Consider the following 15,193-nt stretch of genomic DNA (forward strand, 5'->3'; position numbering starts at 1 on the left):
TGACAACTCTCTATCAAAAATCACAACCAGATTTCTTAGGCTTGGTTTAGCAGACGAGCATCTGAGTAAGCAAACAGTAAACCATCAGGACCCCCTTCAGTTTGCTTATCGCTTTGGAGTTGGAGTTGAAGATGCCATCTTACACCTGCTTCAACAAACCCACTGTCATCTGGACAAAGCCAGCAGCACTGTGAGGATCATGTTCTTTGATTTCTCCAGTGCATTTAATACAATTCAACCTGATTTGCTTTGTCAGAAACTCCAGAAGACTCAGGTGGAGGCCTCAACAATCTCCTGGATCAAAGACTACCTGACAAACAGACCACAGTTTGTGAGACTGAAGGGTTGTGAGTGTAACCAGGTAGTCAGCAGCACAAGAGCACCACAGGGGACTGTACTCTCACCATTCCTTTTCACTCTGTACACCTCAGACTTCCAGTACAAGACAGACTCCTGTCATCTGCAGAAATACTCAGATGATTCTGCAGTCATGGGGTGGATCAGATATGGACAAGAAGCTGAGTACAGGAAGGTGGTGGACCGCTTTGTGGCATGGTGTGGAAACAATCATCTCATTTTCTATAAGTCTGTTGTGGAGAGTGTGATCTCTTCTGCCATCATCTGCTGGGGAAGCAGCATCAGAGCCAGAGACTTAAAAAAGCTCAACAAGCTGATAAAGAAGGCTGGCTCTGTTCTGGGGACTCATCTGGAACCCCTGGAGATCATTGTGGAAAGACAGATTCTTCATAAAATTAATAACATTATGGAGAACCCTGAGCATCCTCTTCATGAGACTGTCCTACAACAACAGAGTGTCTTTAGTCAGAGGCTTCTTCAAATGTGTTGTAAGATGGAGCTCTACAGGAGATCCTTCCTGCCCACAGCCATCAGCATCTACAACGGCTCTTTGAGGAAACCTTCATAATATGAGCTATAACAACATTTAATTTCCCTTTGGGATCAGTAAAGTATTTTTGAATTGAATTTTTGAATTGTTAAGCTTTTAAAATTTGCTATTGTTTTTTTTTTTAATCATCTGCTCTAACAGAAGAACTTTTCCCCGTTTTCATAAATGATTACAAATACGTTAATAAGACGAGCTGGATGAAATGAGTAATAATATTCATTTAACACTTGACCCTGTCTGCAGGAGAGGGGATCAGCGTAGATCGTTTGTATAGTTCACTTGGACAATAACAAACAGTAGATGGCAGCAACACACCATTGATGCGTCTACTCTGCCTTACCCAGCAAAGAAGAAGAAGAAGAAGACGACGAAGAAGACTACGAAGAAGGGACTAGCGGCATCTGTGGACTGACAAACGCAATATAATTCACAACATAGACGTGTATAAAGGCTGTCTGTTAGTGAAAAGCATTGGATCTCATATTTTAATATGTAAGGTCCTTATATATATATAGTTGAACAGTTTTTAATAGAGGGACACTTAACCAAATGCTAATATTAGCCTCGCGTGGGGAAACGTGAGTGTTTTCAGTGTAATTGATCCCAACGTGCGGCGGTTTCCACGACGATGAGGTGTCATTACGAAGTGTTGGGAGTGAAAAGGGACGCGGGAGATGATGATCTGAAGAAATCCTATCGGAAATTAGCCTTGAAATGGCACCCAGGTGAGCTGCATGCATGTCAGCATCCAGATGTCAGTGTGTCCTGAGACAGTGTATAACACAGGTGGCCAACTCCAATCTTCAAGAACCGGCGTTCTGCATATTTTAAATCCTCCCTTCGGTCAACACCCTGGATCAAACGAACGGTTGATTATCAGGCTCCTGAAGATCCGAATGAGATGCTGAGGACGTACTTCAGTTATTTGAAATGGCTGCGTTGGAGCATAGACACATTTGAAACATGTAGGGCTTCGGCTCTGACAGCGATGTGATGTCATTGTTGTTTTTACAGGAAACGATAAATGACAACAACAGACTTGGTGTCTTGGAGAAATCTTTAAGCTTTAAATGAAGTGCCTGAAACCAGATATTACAAACACTATATAAAAACACGCGAAAACCTTTTTTTTTTTTTTCTCAGTTTCTCACATTAAATTAAATCCTCTGGTCTCTTGGTATTACCAAAATTATTTTCTTTGCTAAATGCCAAAATAATGAGAAAGGATTTAGTTATCAGAGGTTTACATAGACTAAGATAACTGTGCCTTTACACAAGCTGGGAAAGTCCAGATGGAGATGTTAGGACTTTCTATCTAATTTCAACTGTATATTTCAGCATTTTCAAAGAAAACATCACATCACATATATAGTAAAATATCCATTGTGGAGAAAGTGGCAGTCTAGGCTGTATGTTGGTTTATTATTATTATTTGGCACTCTTTCTGGCTCATTCCATCCAATGCCAGAAAAGGTAAACACAAACATATTAACACATCTAAACAATTAAACCCCAATACAAACTTTAAGTGACATTACCCTCTCACTCCTAATGATGCAAACATTTTAAAAAGCTTCTCACATACATTTATTAATCCCGATTCAATTCTCCCTCCTTGGACATGCACTGGTTACTCCCACTTCCCTCTGGAAGGAGATGGTGGGCAATGGAAGTGCAAACAGATTAAAAACAGTGAAATGCCTTAAATCCCTGACTACGATGCCCAATTTTGAACAGTATATTATATTAAGATATTGAATTCCGGAGGTCAGTAGAATATCTGTGTGTTTATATTTGAAGTGTTGACACATTGATGCTCTATCTCCAGTCAGCTTGATGGAGCTCCATGGGGTGGAATACTTAATCTCATTTCTCAAAGTGTCTTTCCTCGGAAATATTGCAGATAAAAACTTGGAGAACGCCGAGGAGGCCGCGGAGCAGTTCAAGCTAATTCAAGCAGCTTATGATGTCCTCGGTGATCCACAAGAGAGAGCCTGGTAAATTCAGTCTCCCTCCTGATTCTACGACAGTAAGCTGCAGCAGCTCTCCGACTCTTACTGACGCTCTGTTCTCCTCCTGTGGGCCAGGTACGACAATCACAGAGAAGCTCTTCTGAAAGGAGGCCTTAGCAGCGATTATGAAGACGACAGCATTGACCTGCTGCAGTACTTCACAGTGACCTGCTACTCCGGATACGGAGATGATGAGAAGGTCTGTACTTCTATAGTGGTGGCTGCAGGGACGATGTTTGTATGTGCATGCAGTTACATGAAAACATTTTGCTAAGGCAGGATAAATGTCCTTTTTGTTTTTTTATGGTTTATCCACTACTGCTTTTTTGTTTGCAAGAAACTCGAGAGACCATTAATTGATAAATTTCTGATAAACAGAGAATCTGAACATGTGCATGAGATACTGTGTGTATTATTTTATTGAAATATTCCAAACAAATGTCAGCCTTCAGACATCTTACACCTGTTTTGCTCTTTTATTTTGTTTTTATAGTGGCAGTTGTTTTTCTATCATTTTCAGTTTTCAAAATCTTTTTAGGACTTTATTTAATAGTAGGTTTGGGATTTAACAAAACTACAACCCTTTCTTGGACTTTCAGTACACAATGTAGCCACTGGTTTCCTTCCATAAACCTGCATTCTATCATTTGGCCAGCAGAGAGCGCGTTCTTCCATTCCATGGCTATATGGGCAAATGTTAATGTTTCCAGACTTTACTCCCTATTTCAAACATCTAAAATATCAAGCATTGAATCAGTCATTACAGTTGGTGATATTTGTAGGTGAAGTATTTAAAGCATGACCACTGCCATTGATTTATAGTAAAGATTTGTCTAACTTAAAACCGACTGATCTGAATATTTGAGACTGGACAAGGAGGACATTTTGACATGACAAATGTGAAGAAATTAGAATACATTCAACTCAGATGTGACGTCATTCATAAAGATGAGCTCCGCCTTCTGAGACAATTCGAACACGACATAAGAACCCAGTTTAAACTCTTATGCGGCTCATATTTTGGTTTACTTCACTGAAAGGAGTTTGAAATCAGACATCTGCTTTCAGCCAAGCAATAAATCTCACAGTCGACGTAGTAAGTTTTGGTCTCAAACCGAATGTTTTGCTGTCCTTATGTTCCAAAGCACAAGAAAAATGAATTGGTATTAGACCTGCACAATTCATCTGATCGCAGTAGTCATTGCAGTATCAGTGTTTGCAGATTTACAATTGAAAAGGACTGGTTGGATGTAATATATCTGCTCATTTGACTGGTCTCTAACTGCCCCTGTTGACCAAACCAGTGGCTGAGGTCCTAAAGCTCACAGAAACTGTAACGTTTGAAAAGAAATCATCACAATGCTCAGCAGTCATTTCGTAATTACATGTTTTTCTGATGTTGTGCATCAGAAGCTAAGTGCGACTTTTGGGACACGTGGCCTTGAGCTTTATTTATAAAACATTTGTTGTTGTTACACATTCCTTCTTAGTTTGAGGGGATTTTTATTCTGTCTCAAAGTGTAAGCACCGTTATAAAAATAAAATTCCTTATGGCTCTAGAAGATCAGGTTGTTATTCCAGTCAGAGCTTCTCTTCATCTGTCTGCCGCAAATGTAACTAGGGTGGAAATTTGAACCTTTAAAATTTGGAAATTTCATCTTTGCAATAAGTTTGGAGTAAATGACTTAAACTGAAGTCGCTATGAAAAAGAAAACAAGTATACTTTTTTTTGACTGAAAACCATGACCTGTTATCATAACAAAAGGTTTTTCGTTCTCCTCACACACACTCTGCAGCCCGTCCTGCAGGCTACAGAGGAGGAGAAACTTTCTCTGCCCTGGAATATTTCAGAGATAAAGGTTCAGCGTTGCATGAAGGAAACATGCCTGTAGTGTCTGACTACATTATGTTGGACACATTGATGTTTTATTTTGGAGTATTTGTTAGTCTTGAATGTCACCTCATGAAACGCAGAGATAGAATTTTTGATGAACTCCTCTAAACTCTTGGAGTTTCAGTGCTCAGTGTCTAATTAAACTCACCACTACTGTAACGGCGGTGCTATTTTGTCAACTTGGGAAGTGGATTTGCACCCGTGAGAGAGGTTTCCGTGACAGAAACAACATTAGCTCTTCCCCTGTGTGTGCACCCAGCTTCATCAGCATCATCCCATGTTTAGGCTGGCACTGCCATTAAGCTGTGGGAAAGGAAATTCCTCGTGCCTCTCAGAACACTGAATTTCTAATTTACGGGTCCTTTGGTGTTTTTTCTCCCCAGGGCTTTTACACGGTGTACAGGAATCTTTTTGAGTCCATTGTTAAGGAGGAGATGGAGCACAGCAGGATGGACGACGAGGAAGAGGAAGAAGGGTTTCCTCCCTTTGGAGATTCTCAGAGCGATTATGATACAGTAAGCTGCAGCCACGCTAAAACGTCTGTCCCCAGGTCGTCCCCATGGTTCAGCCCATTAGCGCTCTTAACAGGCCTCAGTACGTCTTTACAATGTAACAACTTTTAAAACTCTCATTGTCTGGTCTTTCACCATCCAGATTCACTGTAATGTATTTAGGGATGTAAATATATGAACAAAATGATTTTTATGTTCAGATTCATGACTGCTATCAGCATTGCTATGGTTTTGTAAAAATGTGTTGAAATTAACTGAAAATCTCACAGTGATGTGAAAAAGTAATTACCCCCCACACTCCACAGTGGAATGTGTCAGATTACAAAAGAAGCTTAACTACAGATGTTTTGGGCGCACCGCTGGTGGCGTAGGGGGTTAAGCATGCAACCCATGTATGGAAGCCTCAGTCCTTGACACAGGCTGTCGGGGGATCGAATCCCGGCCCTTTGATGCTTTCTGCGCTTCCTAAACCTGCTGTTTCCACACCATTTCCTGCCTATCTACTGTCAAAAAAACGAAGTTTTTGCCACTAGCGCCTAAAAATAACTTTAAAAAAAATACAAACGTTTTCAAATGTTGATTCGATTTATTAAGAGAAAAAGCCGCTCAAATTTAAACACATTTTTATTGAGATATGTTTGTTGATGTCGCGTTTTATAAGTATTCACACCCATGGCTTGATATTTAGTCAAAGCACTCGTCTATTTTGTCTTTTTGTTTGTTGATTGGTACTTTAACACAATTTGGTCTCTGGCATGATAGTTCATTTGTCTCTTTTGAATGGTTTCTGCTTTAATATGCTGTACCAACTGAGACCCTATATGGACAAGTATGCTCTAGTCCAAATCGAGTTCAATCAACAGAGTTTAGCACATGTGGGCTTCAATTGATGGAGCCCATTTGATCATCATGAGGAGGATCAATGGAAATCTGACGCACCTGAGCTCAGTTTTAGGTGTCATAGAAAAGAATGTCAATATTTATGTAGCTGTGATGTTTGAATGTTATAAATATACAAAAATCTATGAAAAGATTGTGGGTGTTTATGTACACACCGTAGGTTGATTTTAGAATAAGTATGTCACGCAACACAATGTGAAAATAGTTAAGAAGTGTAAATGCTTTCTAGTGGCACTGTAACTTTCATAGAGACTGGGTTTCTGCTTGCTGTACACACGTGGAAAATCTGAGAAATATAACAAGAAGCAGTTTTAATTTACTTTACATAAGGTTCAAATTTGAAAAGCTTGTAACCATATTGTGTTTTTAACCAGTCTCCTTTTCCATGTTACAGGTAGTTCATGTATTTTACGCCTACTGGCAGAGCTTCTGCACTCGCAAGAACTTTGCTTGGAAGGAGGAATTTGATACGAGGCAGGCCTCCAACCGCTGGGAGAAAAGGGCCATGGAGAAGGAGAACAAGAAGACCAGGGAAAAGGCTCGGAAGGAGCGCAATGACCTTGTGCGACAGCTAGTGGCCTTCGTCCGTAAGAGGGACCGCCGCGTCCAGGCCCACAGGAAGTTGGTGGAGGAGCAGAACGCTGAGAAGATCAAGAAGATGGAGGAGCTTAGGCGGCAGCAGAAGCTCAAACAGGCCAAGTAGGTGGAGATCTAAGTGTCGGGACAGATGCGAACTGTTGTTCTCTTCCTTTCTCAGTTTCACTGTGTTGTGTGTTTCAATCCAAGGCTGGCAGAGGAGTACAAGGAGCAGAGCTGGGCCGCCATGTCTGAGTTGGAGAAGGAGCTGCAGCAGATTGAAGCTCAGTACGGAGAGGAGTTTGGAGATGCATCTGAGAGTGAGGAAGAGGATGTGGATGTTGGCACTTTTCAGAAAAACAGTGAAAGAGATGGAGGTAAAGAAACTACAGGTTTGTGTTTTGCCTCTCAAACATGTACAGGCTGTATCCAGATTTGACAAAAATATACCCTGTTAAGCAGTCACGCCGATGGGGTAAAAAACCCTCCAGTTTAGGAGTTTCTTCAGAATTTATCCATCTGTCCTTCCCTTAATAAGTGAAAAACTTTGTAAAAGTGAAAAAAACAGATGATGTCCTCACCATAAAGCAGGTCCAGGTAATCTAGAATATCAATAAATTTAATAAAACTAAAGTCTTGTTTTACTTTTAAATAGTTTAGCATTTTAGGGTGTGATGCTGTTTTTATTAATTATATTCTTACTCTTTCTCACATTTATCATTCTTGTTTTGGTCATTTGTATGTGAAATGTATTTTTTGGTAAGACACAAAATGAAGTTATTAGGACACTAAAATAGAGGACATGTTTGATATAAACACAGCAGTACCTGAAGGGAACCTCATACCAAGTGAGAAGCATGGAGGAGGAAGTGTCATGGTTTGTGGATGGTTAGTTGCAGCAGGATCTAGCCAGCTCACCATCATATAATTCATCACAACTTATACTGTTTCTATGGGTAAAGAAAATAAGGCAGAACCAGAACTGGACCCTGCAACATGACAGTGATCAGTATTTAATGAGTGAAACAAGGTTAATTCTTGGTGTTGACCTGTAAATAAGGCACTTTATTTACCAGAGATAAACAAACAACATTAAATATCAAAATGTGAACATTTCTTTTAAAAGAACTCGATAGTTAACTGGGCACATTTTAGGAACTGAAACCAGTCACATTTCTAGTCTGCTCATACTCTACTGCCTGGAAATAGCATGATTTATCATATTTCATAGGATCAACGGGCCCAAACAGGGATCAGAACAACAATCAAAGGAAAGAGGGTGAAATGTAAAAGAAAGCAATATGATATTTGCATTTCTATGATTATTTATCTCCACAATTTATTAAAATACTGACGTACCAGGAGTTATAAACTGATAAATAGTTCGGTACAAATTGGTTTGTTTTCATGTATAAAGTGGAAGCCGCCTGGGTGAACTGGCCGACCTTAACGCATAAGTTGCTATGTAGCTTCCCTAAAACATCAACAAGAATCTAAACCTCCTGTGTTGTGTTCTTTTGTGCGTGTTCACGGATTAGTGTTTGAATTGTCCCCGATCCAGCAGCTAGAAACCTCCTCCACCCTCTGCTCTTACACTCTTTGTTGTGGTTTTAGCAAAACACACAGAACATTCCTCACACAGTAACAGTGTAATAGAAAAAATAAAATAAAACGCAGACTACGATAACATTATGATGACAGCTTTACGAGTACTTTATGTTCATAACTGAGGACAGATTTCAAGTTGTTGAAAACGTAGCGTAGTCCTGAAGGAGGTGATATGATTTAACGCTTTCTGTATTGTTCAACTAAAAGCAACACATAAAGTAAGAGACAGTCATCCCAGGGCCGCTTCTTTTGCAAAGGAAAATGAAAAGACCTGAATGAATCTCAACAGGTATGGTGGGGATTTTTCAGTCAGATATTTATAGAATATCTCTTTCTTGTTAGCAGGAGAAATTCAGCTTGGAGGAATGAACGTGTTTCCTGTAAACCTATCGCATCCAGTGAAATCTAACTTGAGGTTCACAAGCGGCCTTTAATTATGTTCTCATTGAGCGCATTTAAAATGCATTTCATAATTTGTTGTTAGCATTGGTGACATTTATGTGAAGGTGATGTTAAAATGGGCCGTGAGGCAATAACGCTGTCATCTGTGCTGTTTTTCTGTTTTGTGCTGTGACAGATGCTGAGCAGCCGAATGAAGATGACCACGCCATTGACTGTTATGATGATCTCTACTGCCCAGCTTGCGACAAGTCTTTCAAATCAGATAAAGCGTGAGTTTCCACACATACACACACACACCTGACTCCCTTGACGTCACTCAGATCAATAATTCAAGGGTTTAAATGCAGTAATTTGAAGGTTATACAATATTTCCACATCGCCTTCATAAACGAACGGCTCGGATCTCTTCTGCATTGCAAAGGTATTTATACTCCATTAAACCTTTTCACATTTTATCACAACTGCAAACACCCAGTGTGTTTTATTAGGATTTTATGTCATTTTCCAACACAAAGTAGCACATAATTATGAAGGAGGCGAAAAGGGATGCATGTTTTCAATTTGTTTCACAAATAAAAGTCTGAAGATAAAATTCAGTGCAACCAGTTGCCTTCACAAGTCACTTATTTAGTAAATTGAGTGCACCTTTTTCACTTAAAATTAATGTAAAAACGGCAGAGTTTTTAAGGAATTAAGAAGAACACTAGTGAACAAACAGCATCATAAAGAGCTAGGAACACAACAGAAAGGTCAGGGATAGGTTGCAGAGACGTTTAAAGCAGGGTTACATTTATTAAAGCATCACATATCACTGTTTAATCCATCTCAACATAACACAACTCCAAACCTTCCAAGACATGGCTGCCCACCTAAACCAACAGGCCAAGAAAGGACATAAATAGCCAGAGAAGCAGTCAGAAAGCCCACTGATATTCTGGATTTTAGATTTCTATTTAAGAAATTTGAAAACTAAATGTAATTTTTCTTCCATTTAAATATTATGAACAACTGGATGTTCTGTTACGTAAAAATGTGGATTGGTTTAAGGGGTGTGTGGGCTTGTGCAAGGCGCTGTAAATCATTGGCTTAATATAACGTTGGGCTCCCTGCTGTTTTAATCTTTTTTTCTGTTTGTTGTGAAGGTGTTTATGTTTTTTACTTATGTATATAATTGAGGAAAAACAGAGGTACATTGGTACTTACTAGTACCACTGAAGACAAATCTAACACACAAATTAGTGAAGGCGTTTCCTAAATGGTCTGATTTATGTTTTCTATGATCCAGGTCCATCTTCCTTTCTTAATCACATTCCCAAATATTGTTTTTTTGCTTCTGCTCTGCAGCATGAAAAACCATGAAAAGTCCAAAAAGCACCGAGAGATGGTGGTGTTGCTACGGCAACAGTTGGAGGAAGAGGACGATTCATTCTGCTTGAACGGAAAGGAGGATGGAGAGGATGAAAATGACCTGCAGGATGAGGAGGAGGAAGAGGAACAGCCAAGGCAAAAGTAAATCTATTCATGAGTTGGCAAAAAAAAAAAAAAAACACTTTTCACCTTGTGGTCATGGCTGTTGGAGCATGGTAATTAATTATAATTATTTAGCTTTTATTTAGTTCACTGACATCTTTCTCTCCATGTCTTTAGGCTGTCAAAAAAGCAAAAGAGGAAAAAGAAACAACAGAAAGTACAGGTGGGAAACCGTGTGCCTATTTCTGCATGCATGCTATGTTTGCTAGTGTCAACCTTGAGAAGGAAAGTTACTCACAACACTTGCTGCATCCCGTTGATGCTCTTTTTGTGCACAGCAAACTACTCTGGAGGGAAAGGAGGAGGAGATACCCCCCACACAAGCCACCTGTGAGGAAGAAGCCCCTGAGAAGTCAGAAAATCCTACAGAGCCTGAGCAGCAGGATGACCTTCCTTCTGCAGAAGTCAAAAGGTCAGTTGAGCTTTTTGCAGTAATTTATTAAACATATTAAAAAGAAAAGAACTCAACTGCCATGATGCCGGCTACTTTGGTTTCCTGTTTTTAAGCCAACAAATATAAACCATCACAGAATGAAAACCAACATTGATCATATATGAAACAGGCAGGTAGAAAAATATGAACCCTTTTACATTCATTTTCACATATAAGGGTATAAAAATGATTTACTCTTTAACAGGTTCTCAAAAAAAGTGTACAAAAACAGCAGAGGCATGGAGACAACTGTGTGGGTAGAAATAAGTAGCCCTTTGCTTCTTTAATAGGAATTTAAAGAGAAAATAGAAGCCAGTTGATGGTCTGTAGCATACGGATGTGTTTTGAAACATTGCCAGGGTGGTAAGACATCAGCAATGACCTTCTGCAAACGCTTTCTGAGGTGTAATGGTACGTTTATTCCACTGCAAATTTTCGGTACAGTCACTTCAGCTCAGCATTGTTTTTTTTGTGTAACTATAAGGTGTGGATCTAAATGCTGAATTCAACTGCTGCGTTACTTTAAAAACCAGCACCAAACGAGGCAGGGCATGTGGACTGCTACATGTCACGAATGTTTGGAAGCATTAGCGTTTTTCATTCAGCTTCAGCGAGGGTGGAGAAAAAAATGCATTAGCTCAGCCTTTTAAAACAGCAATAAGGTACGTAGCTCACTGTGAATATAATTACAGACGTGGAAGGAAGTCGAGCAGAATGCAAACATCACAAATGCCATAGCAGGATTTACAGGAGCAGACATGCGACCATGCAAAGGTGCTGTCTCCAGACGAGCCAGTCCATCTATTGTTCACTCACCAGGTGTGCTTTTATGCTGCATTCAAGTGAAACTCGTAAACTGGATGGCTTATATGTTAAAGCAGCAGGCAATTTAACAATGTCTTGCTTGGCACAGTCTTATTTGAAAAGTCCTAAATGACAACCTTGACCATTTAAGTGGGTTTTTTGATGTGCAATGATTTTATTAATTGTCCAAATCAAATCTTCGGTCCGTTCTATACCAGCCCCTTTTTGCTATATGTGCTATAACATATTGATATAATCAAATAGTCAGAAAATTTGAAAATATACCTTTTGTTTCTTTTTCTTGTTAAAACATACCAAACTATGACTGTATAACTGAGATATGTAGCGAACCGTGATTTTATCTGTTAGCATGTTAATTGTTATGGCAGTGCAATTAGAAAAAGATTGAACAAGTGTAGCTTTGATAGATTTGCCACGATAAAGGATATATGTGGATATGGAATATGGCAGCACGACCAATTTAACCTACTTTCACTGGGAGGAGACCACAAAGCAGGGACAAGCCAGCCGGTCAAATTCAATGGAAAGAAATATTGACTCTTAGAATTTGCTGAAACATTCGAAGTGGGAAAAGACACAATAATGAATAAATTTTAAGAATCAAAAGGTTATAACTGATAAATGCATTGTGGGTCATTTCAAAAGCTTTCAGAGTTGTTAACTAGCAGAACAAAGACCATTCATGTCAAAGAAATACATGGACTTACGGGCATTAAAACAAACAACTTCAGGTCATGACCCTGAAGTTGTTACTTTTCATAAACTGCTTTGAGACCTTAACAGTTTTAGGGAAAATCTTTGAGATGAAAGAATTTAAGATCAATGTAAAGCTGCATATGTGGCAATGCAAAGGTTAAAAATTTCTAATGCTATAAAACCTTCAGCATATTGCTGCTGAACATGGTTCTATAAGCGGTTTTATCCTTGTGTGTTTAGTTTTTCACGTTTCTGTTTTGGCATATTGTCATTTAATATCAGAGTAGTTGTGTGATCCTGACACAAGTCCTGAGACGTAAAACCCTACAACTTAAGAGCCTGAACAGATTTAGGCTTAAAATAATATTTTAACTGTACCAACATGTTTCTTCTGACTGAAAGGAATATTAATGTTATGGAGAAGTCCAGCCAGAGACCTGACTTAAATCTGTAGAGGGAACTAAAAATTATGGTGATGGCAAGGAGGTCTGCCAAGGCTCTTCACCAAAGATGAACCATCAAAGTGCCTGTGGAAACATGCAAGAAGCTGGTTAAGAAATTTTAGGAAGGGTTAGATTGTTGTTATTTTTAAATGTTTTTTATTTTCAATATATAAAAACAAAAATTATTTATTTCGACATTTATACTACTGTTTTATTAACTTTTTAAAGTGGCCTGTCTCATAAGGCTTCAGAAACAAAGTTCTTAGTTGAATAAAAATTATTTGAATTACAAACCTGCCAGGGGTATGGCTGATTTTGGGACTGAACTGTTCCTTTGTTTACTGTAACCGTAATGCTTTTAGGCCCTGTTTGCACGACAGTGTTTTCAGGTGAAAATGGAAAAGTTTAGTGGCATTTCTACTGCTCGTTTACATGACTGAAATCAGTATGTGCACAACATAATGGATGCCGACCAGTTTAGAACCCACAGAAGACGAAGATATCAACAATAACAATGAAGGTTTGCAGAGTAATTACTTGTGCTGCTGACTCTTTTAAATCTAACAAGGCTCTCCAATAAAGTGGTTATTTTCTCCCGTTTACTAAGCAGGAAGTGTTGGCGCATGTTAGAGTCTCAAAGAACAAACCTCCTTCTAGTGGCGTTTCAGGGAAATTACACTATTTTCACATGAATGATATATATCAATGGTCTCTACTGTTGCCACATGACCGGAGATTGTAATTAAAACGTCATGTAGAATCGTAAATAAACTTCCCGTTCTCATTGGATCGTTGTCGTGTAAACAAGACCTTAGTCTAACTCTGCATTTAGTAAATTGCACTAAAAAAGCACCTAAATTCAAGTACTTGAAGCTCTTTGTAAAAGTGTGAGTACCTGTAATTTTATACAAAATGTATACATTTGTGGTACCTTTTTCTATTGGAGGCTGTAAAGAAAGACCTGTCTGTGCATGGACAGTGTCAGTAACGTGTTACAATTTCCTTATTTTGGAGAAGCATTTTAAGAGAAAGAGTAATCTTTGCAGATTATTTTCATTATAAAAACAAAAACGCCTGGAGAATATCAGATGCAGAATGAGGCCTAGAAAAGGCTCTTTGATTCTATTATTCTATTAGTTTCTTTTGACATGTTTTGTGGCACATGCTTGCAGTTTACTATTAGGTCTTTAATTGTCACGCAAATGTTGTCTCAGCAGCTCCGAGAGGACGAAAGGAAAAAAGGGGGGAGGAAAAGACAAACCAAAGAACGCCAAATCACACACCGAGCAGCTTCCTGAGGTACGTACAATAAAACACATTTCACATACTGTTTAGCCCTTTATAATCACTTTGCGTTTACTCCATATGTTTCCTAAGCTGTCTTTTTCTCTTTCTTTCTGGGCCTAAATGGAAATCCCTCTGTGGGTGAAAACGTGGCTTCAGTTTAAATTACTTTTTCCTGTTTGCGATTCCAGAAGGAAGTAAACCTCCGCTGTGTTACCTGCGACGACGAGTTCCCCACAAGAAACAAGTTGTTTGACCACCTGAAGACCAGCGGCCATGCTACTGCACTCTCTGCAAGCGCTACTCACAGCTCCATGAGCAAGAACAGGAAAGAGAAGAGGAAGAACAGATAACACACTCTCACCAGGGCTGATTAGACTTTGTCCCGACACAAACTGGTGAAGCATTGCTTCACACATTTATTCCCTATGTTGGATCTGTGCTGCTTCAACTGTGACCAGAAATCAAGGAGAAATCGGTATTTTCACAATCTATGTGAATTAAGTCAAAAAAGCCCCCTAAACCTCTGTCTACAAGTTCAATAAGCGAGAGTGAAATAAGATGTAGTTTTAAAATAAAACCTTTAAACATACTTCATCCGACAAGGTTGCAGATCCATTGTCAGTGCATGTGTGTACATTGAATGCAGAAAAGGTTGGTTTATTAAAATATAAACTGAATTAAAAGAAAAACTAAAACTGGAAAAAAAAAGTCCATTTTTCTTATCACAATGGTGCAGATTGAGTTCCCTGGGCTGAATAAAAGGTAAGTTGCTGTAAAAGAATAAAAGCTTCTTTTATAAATGGCAGAACAGACAAAAGAAATGAGTTAATAATTGCATGTGTTATATAAAAAGATGTACAGATGTAAAGATGAAGGCTGACTGTGTTTCCGGGTTCAATTCCTGGCACTTTGATCAGCTTGTTTTCGGTACATGCGGGTGCAAACACCTTCCTCCACTATCACTAAAGCATCTATCCAACGTTTTATGCATGCATACAATACATTGCATAAGTATTCATACCCTTTGAACATAAAGGCAGTGCATAAAAATGACACGGAAAGGATACATGTATTCCAAAATGTTTTACCGATCCAAATCTGAAAACGGACCTGCATTTGTATTCCAGCAGCCCTGCGTCCCGACTTTGTAGAACCATTTTCCAATGCG

General features: G+C 39.0%; 1 protein-coding gene across 3 annotated transcripts; it reads left to right on the forward strand.

Moving 5' to 3' along the window:
* The first annotated feature begins 1,248 nt into the window (after positions 1–1,248).
* dnajc21 (DnaJ heat shock protein family (Hsp40) member C21) lies at positions 1,249–14,614 on the forward strand. Of its 3 annotated transcripts, none has more exons than XM_047371760.1 (12): positions 1,249–1,632; positions 2,811–2,904; positions 2,995–3,118; positions 5,197–5,328; positions 6,620–6,924; positions 7,012–7,193; positions 8,987–9,080; positions 10,156–10,320; positions 10,459–10,504; positions 10,620–10,753; positions 13,953–14,037; positions 14,214–14,614. In XM_047371760.1, exons 1-12 carry the CDS (start codon positions 1,536–1,538, stop codon positions 14,373–14,375), a joined length of 1,620 nt encoding a protein of 539 aa, XP_047227716.1. In that variant the 5' UTR covers positions 1,249–1,535; the 3' UTR covers positions 14,376–14,614. The 3 variants fall into 3 exon arrangements, with proteins under 3 accessions (XP_047227716.1, XP_047227717.1, XP_047227718.1); XM_047371761.1 differs by having other exon boundaries at positions 1,250–1,632; positions 13,956–14,037; XM_047371762.1 differs by having other exon boundaries at positions 1,250–1,632; positions 7,012–7,178.
* Positions 14,615–15,193: the final 579 nt, after the last annotated feature.

This window comes from Girardinichthys multiradiatus, chromosome 8 (assembly GCF_021462225.1).
Source record: "Girardinichthys multiradiatus isolate DD_20200921_A chromosome 8, DD_fGirMul_XY1, whole genome shotgun sequence".
NCBI lineage: Eukaryota > Metazoa > Chordata > Actinopteri > Cyprinodontiformes > Goodeidae > Girardinichthys > Girardinichthys multiradiatus.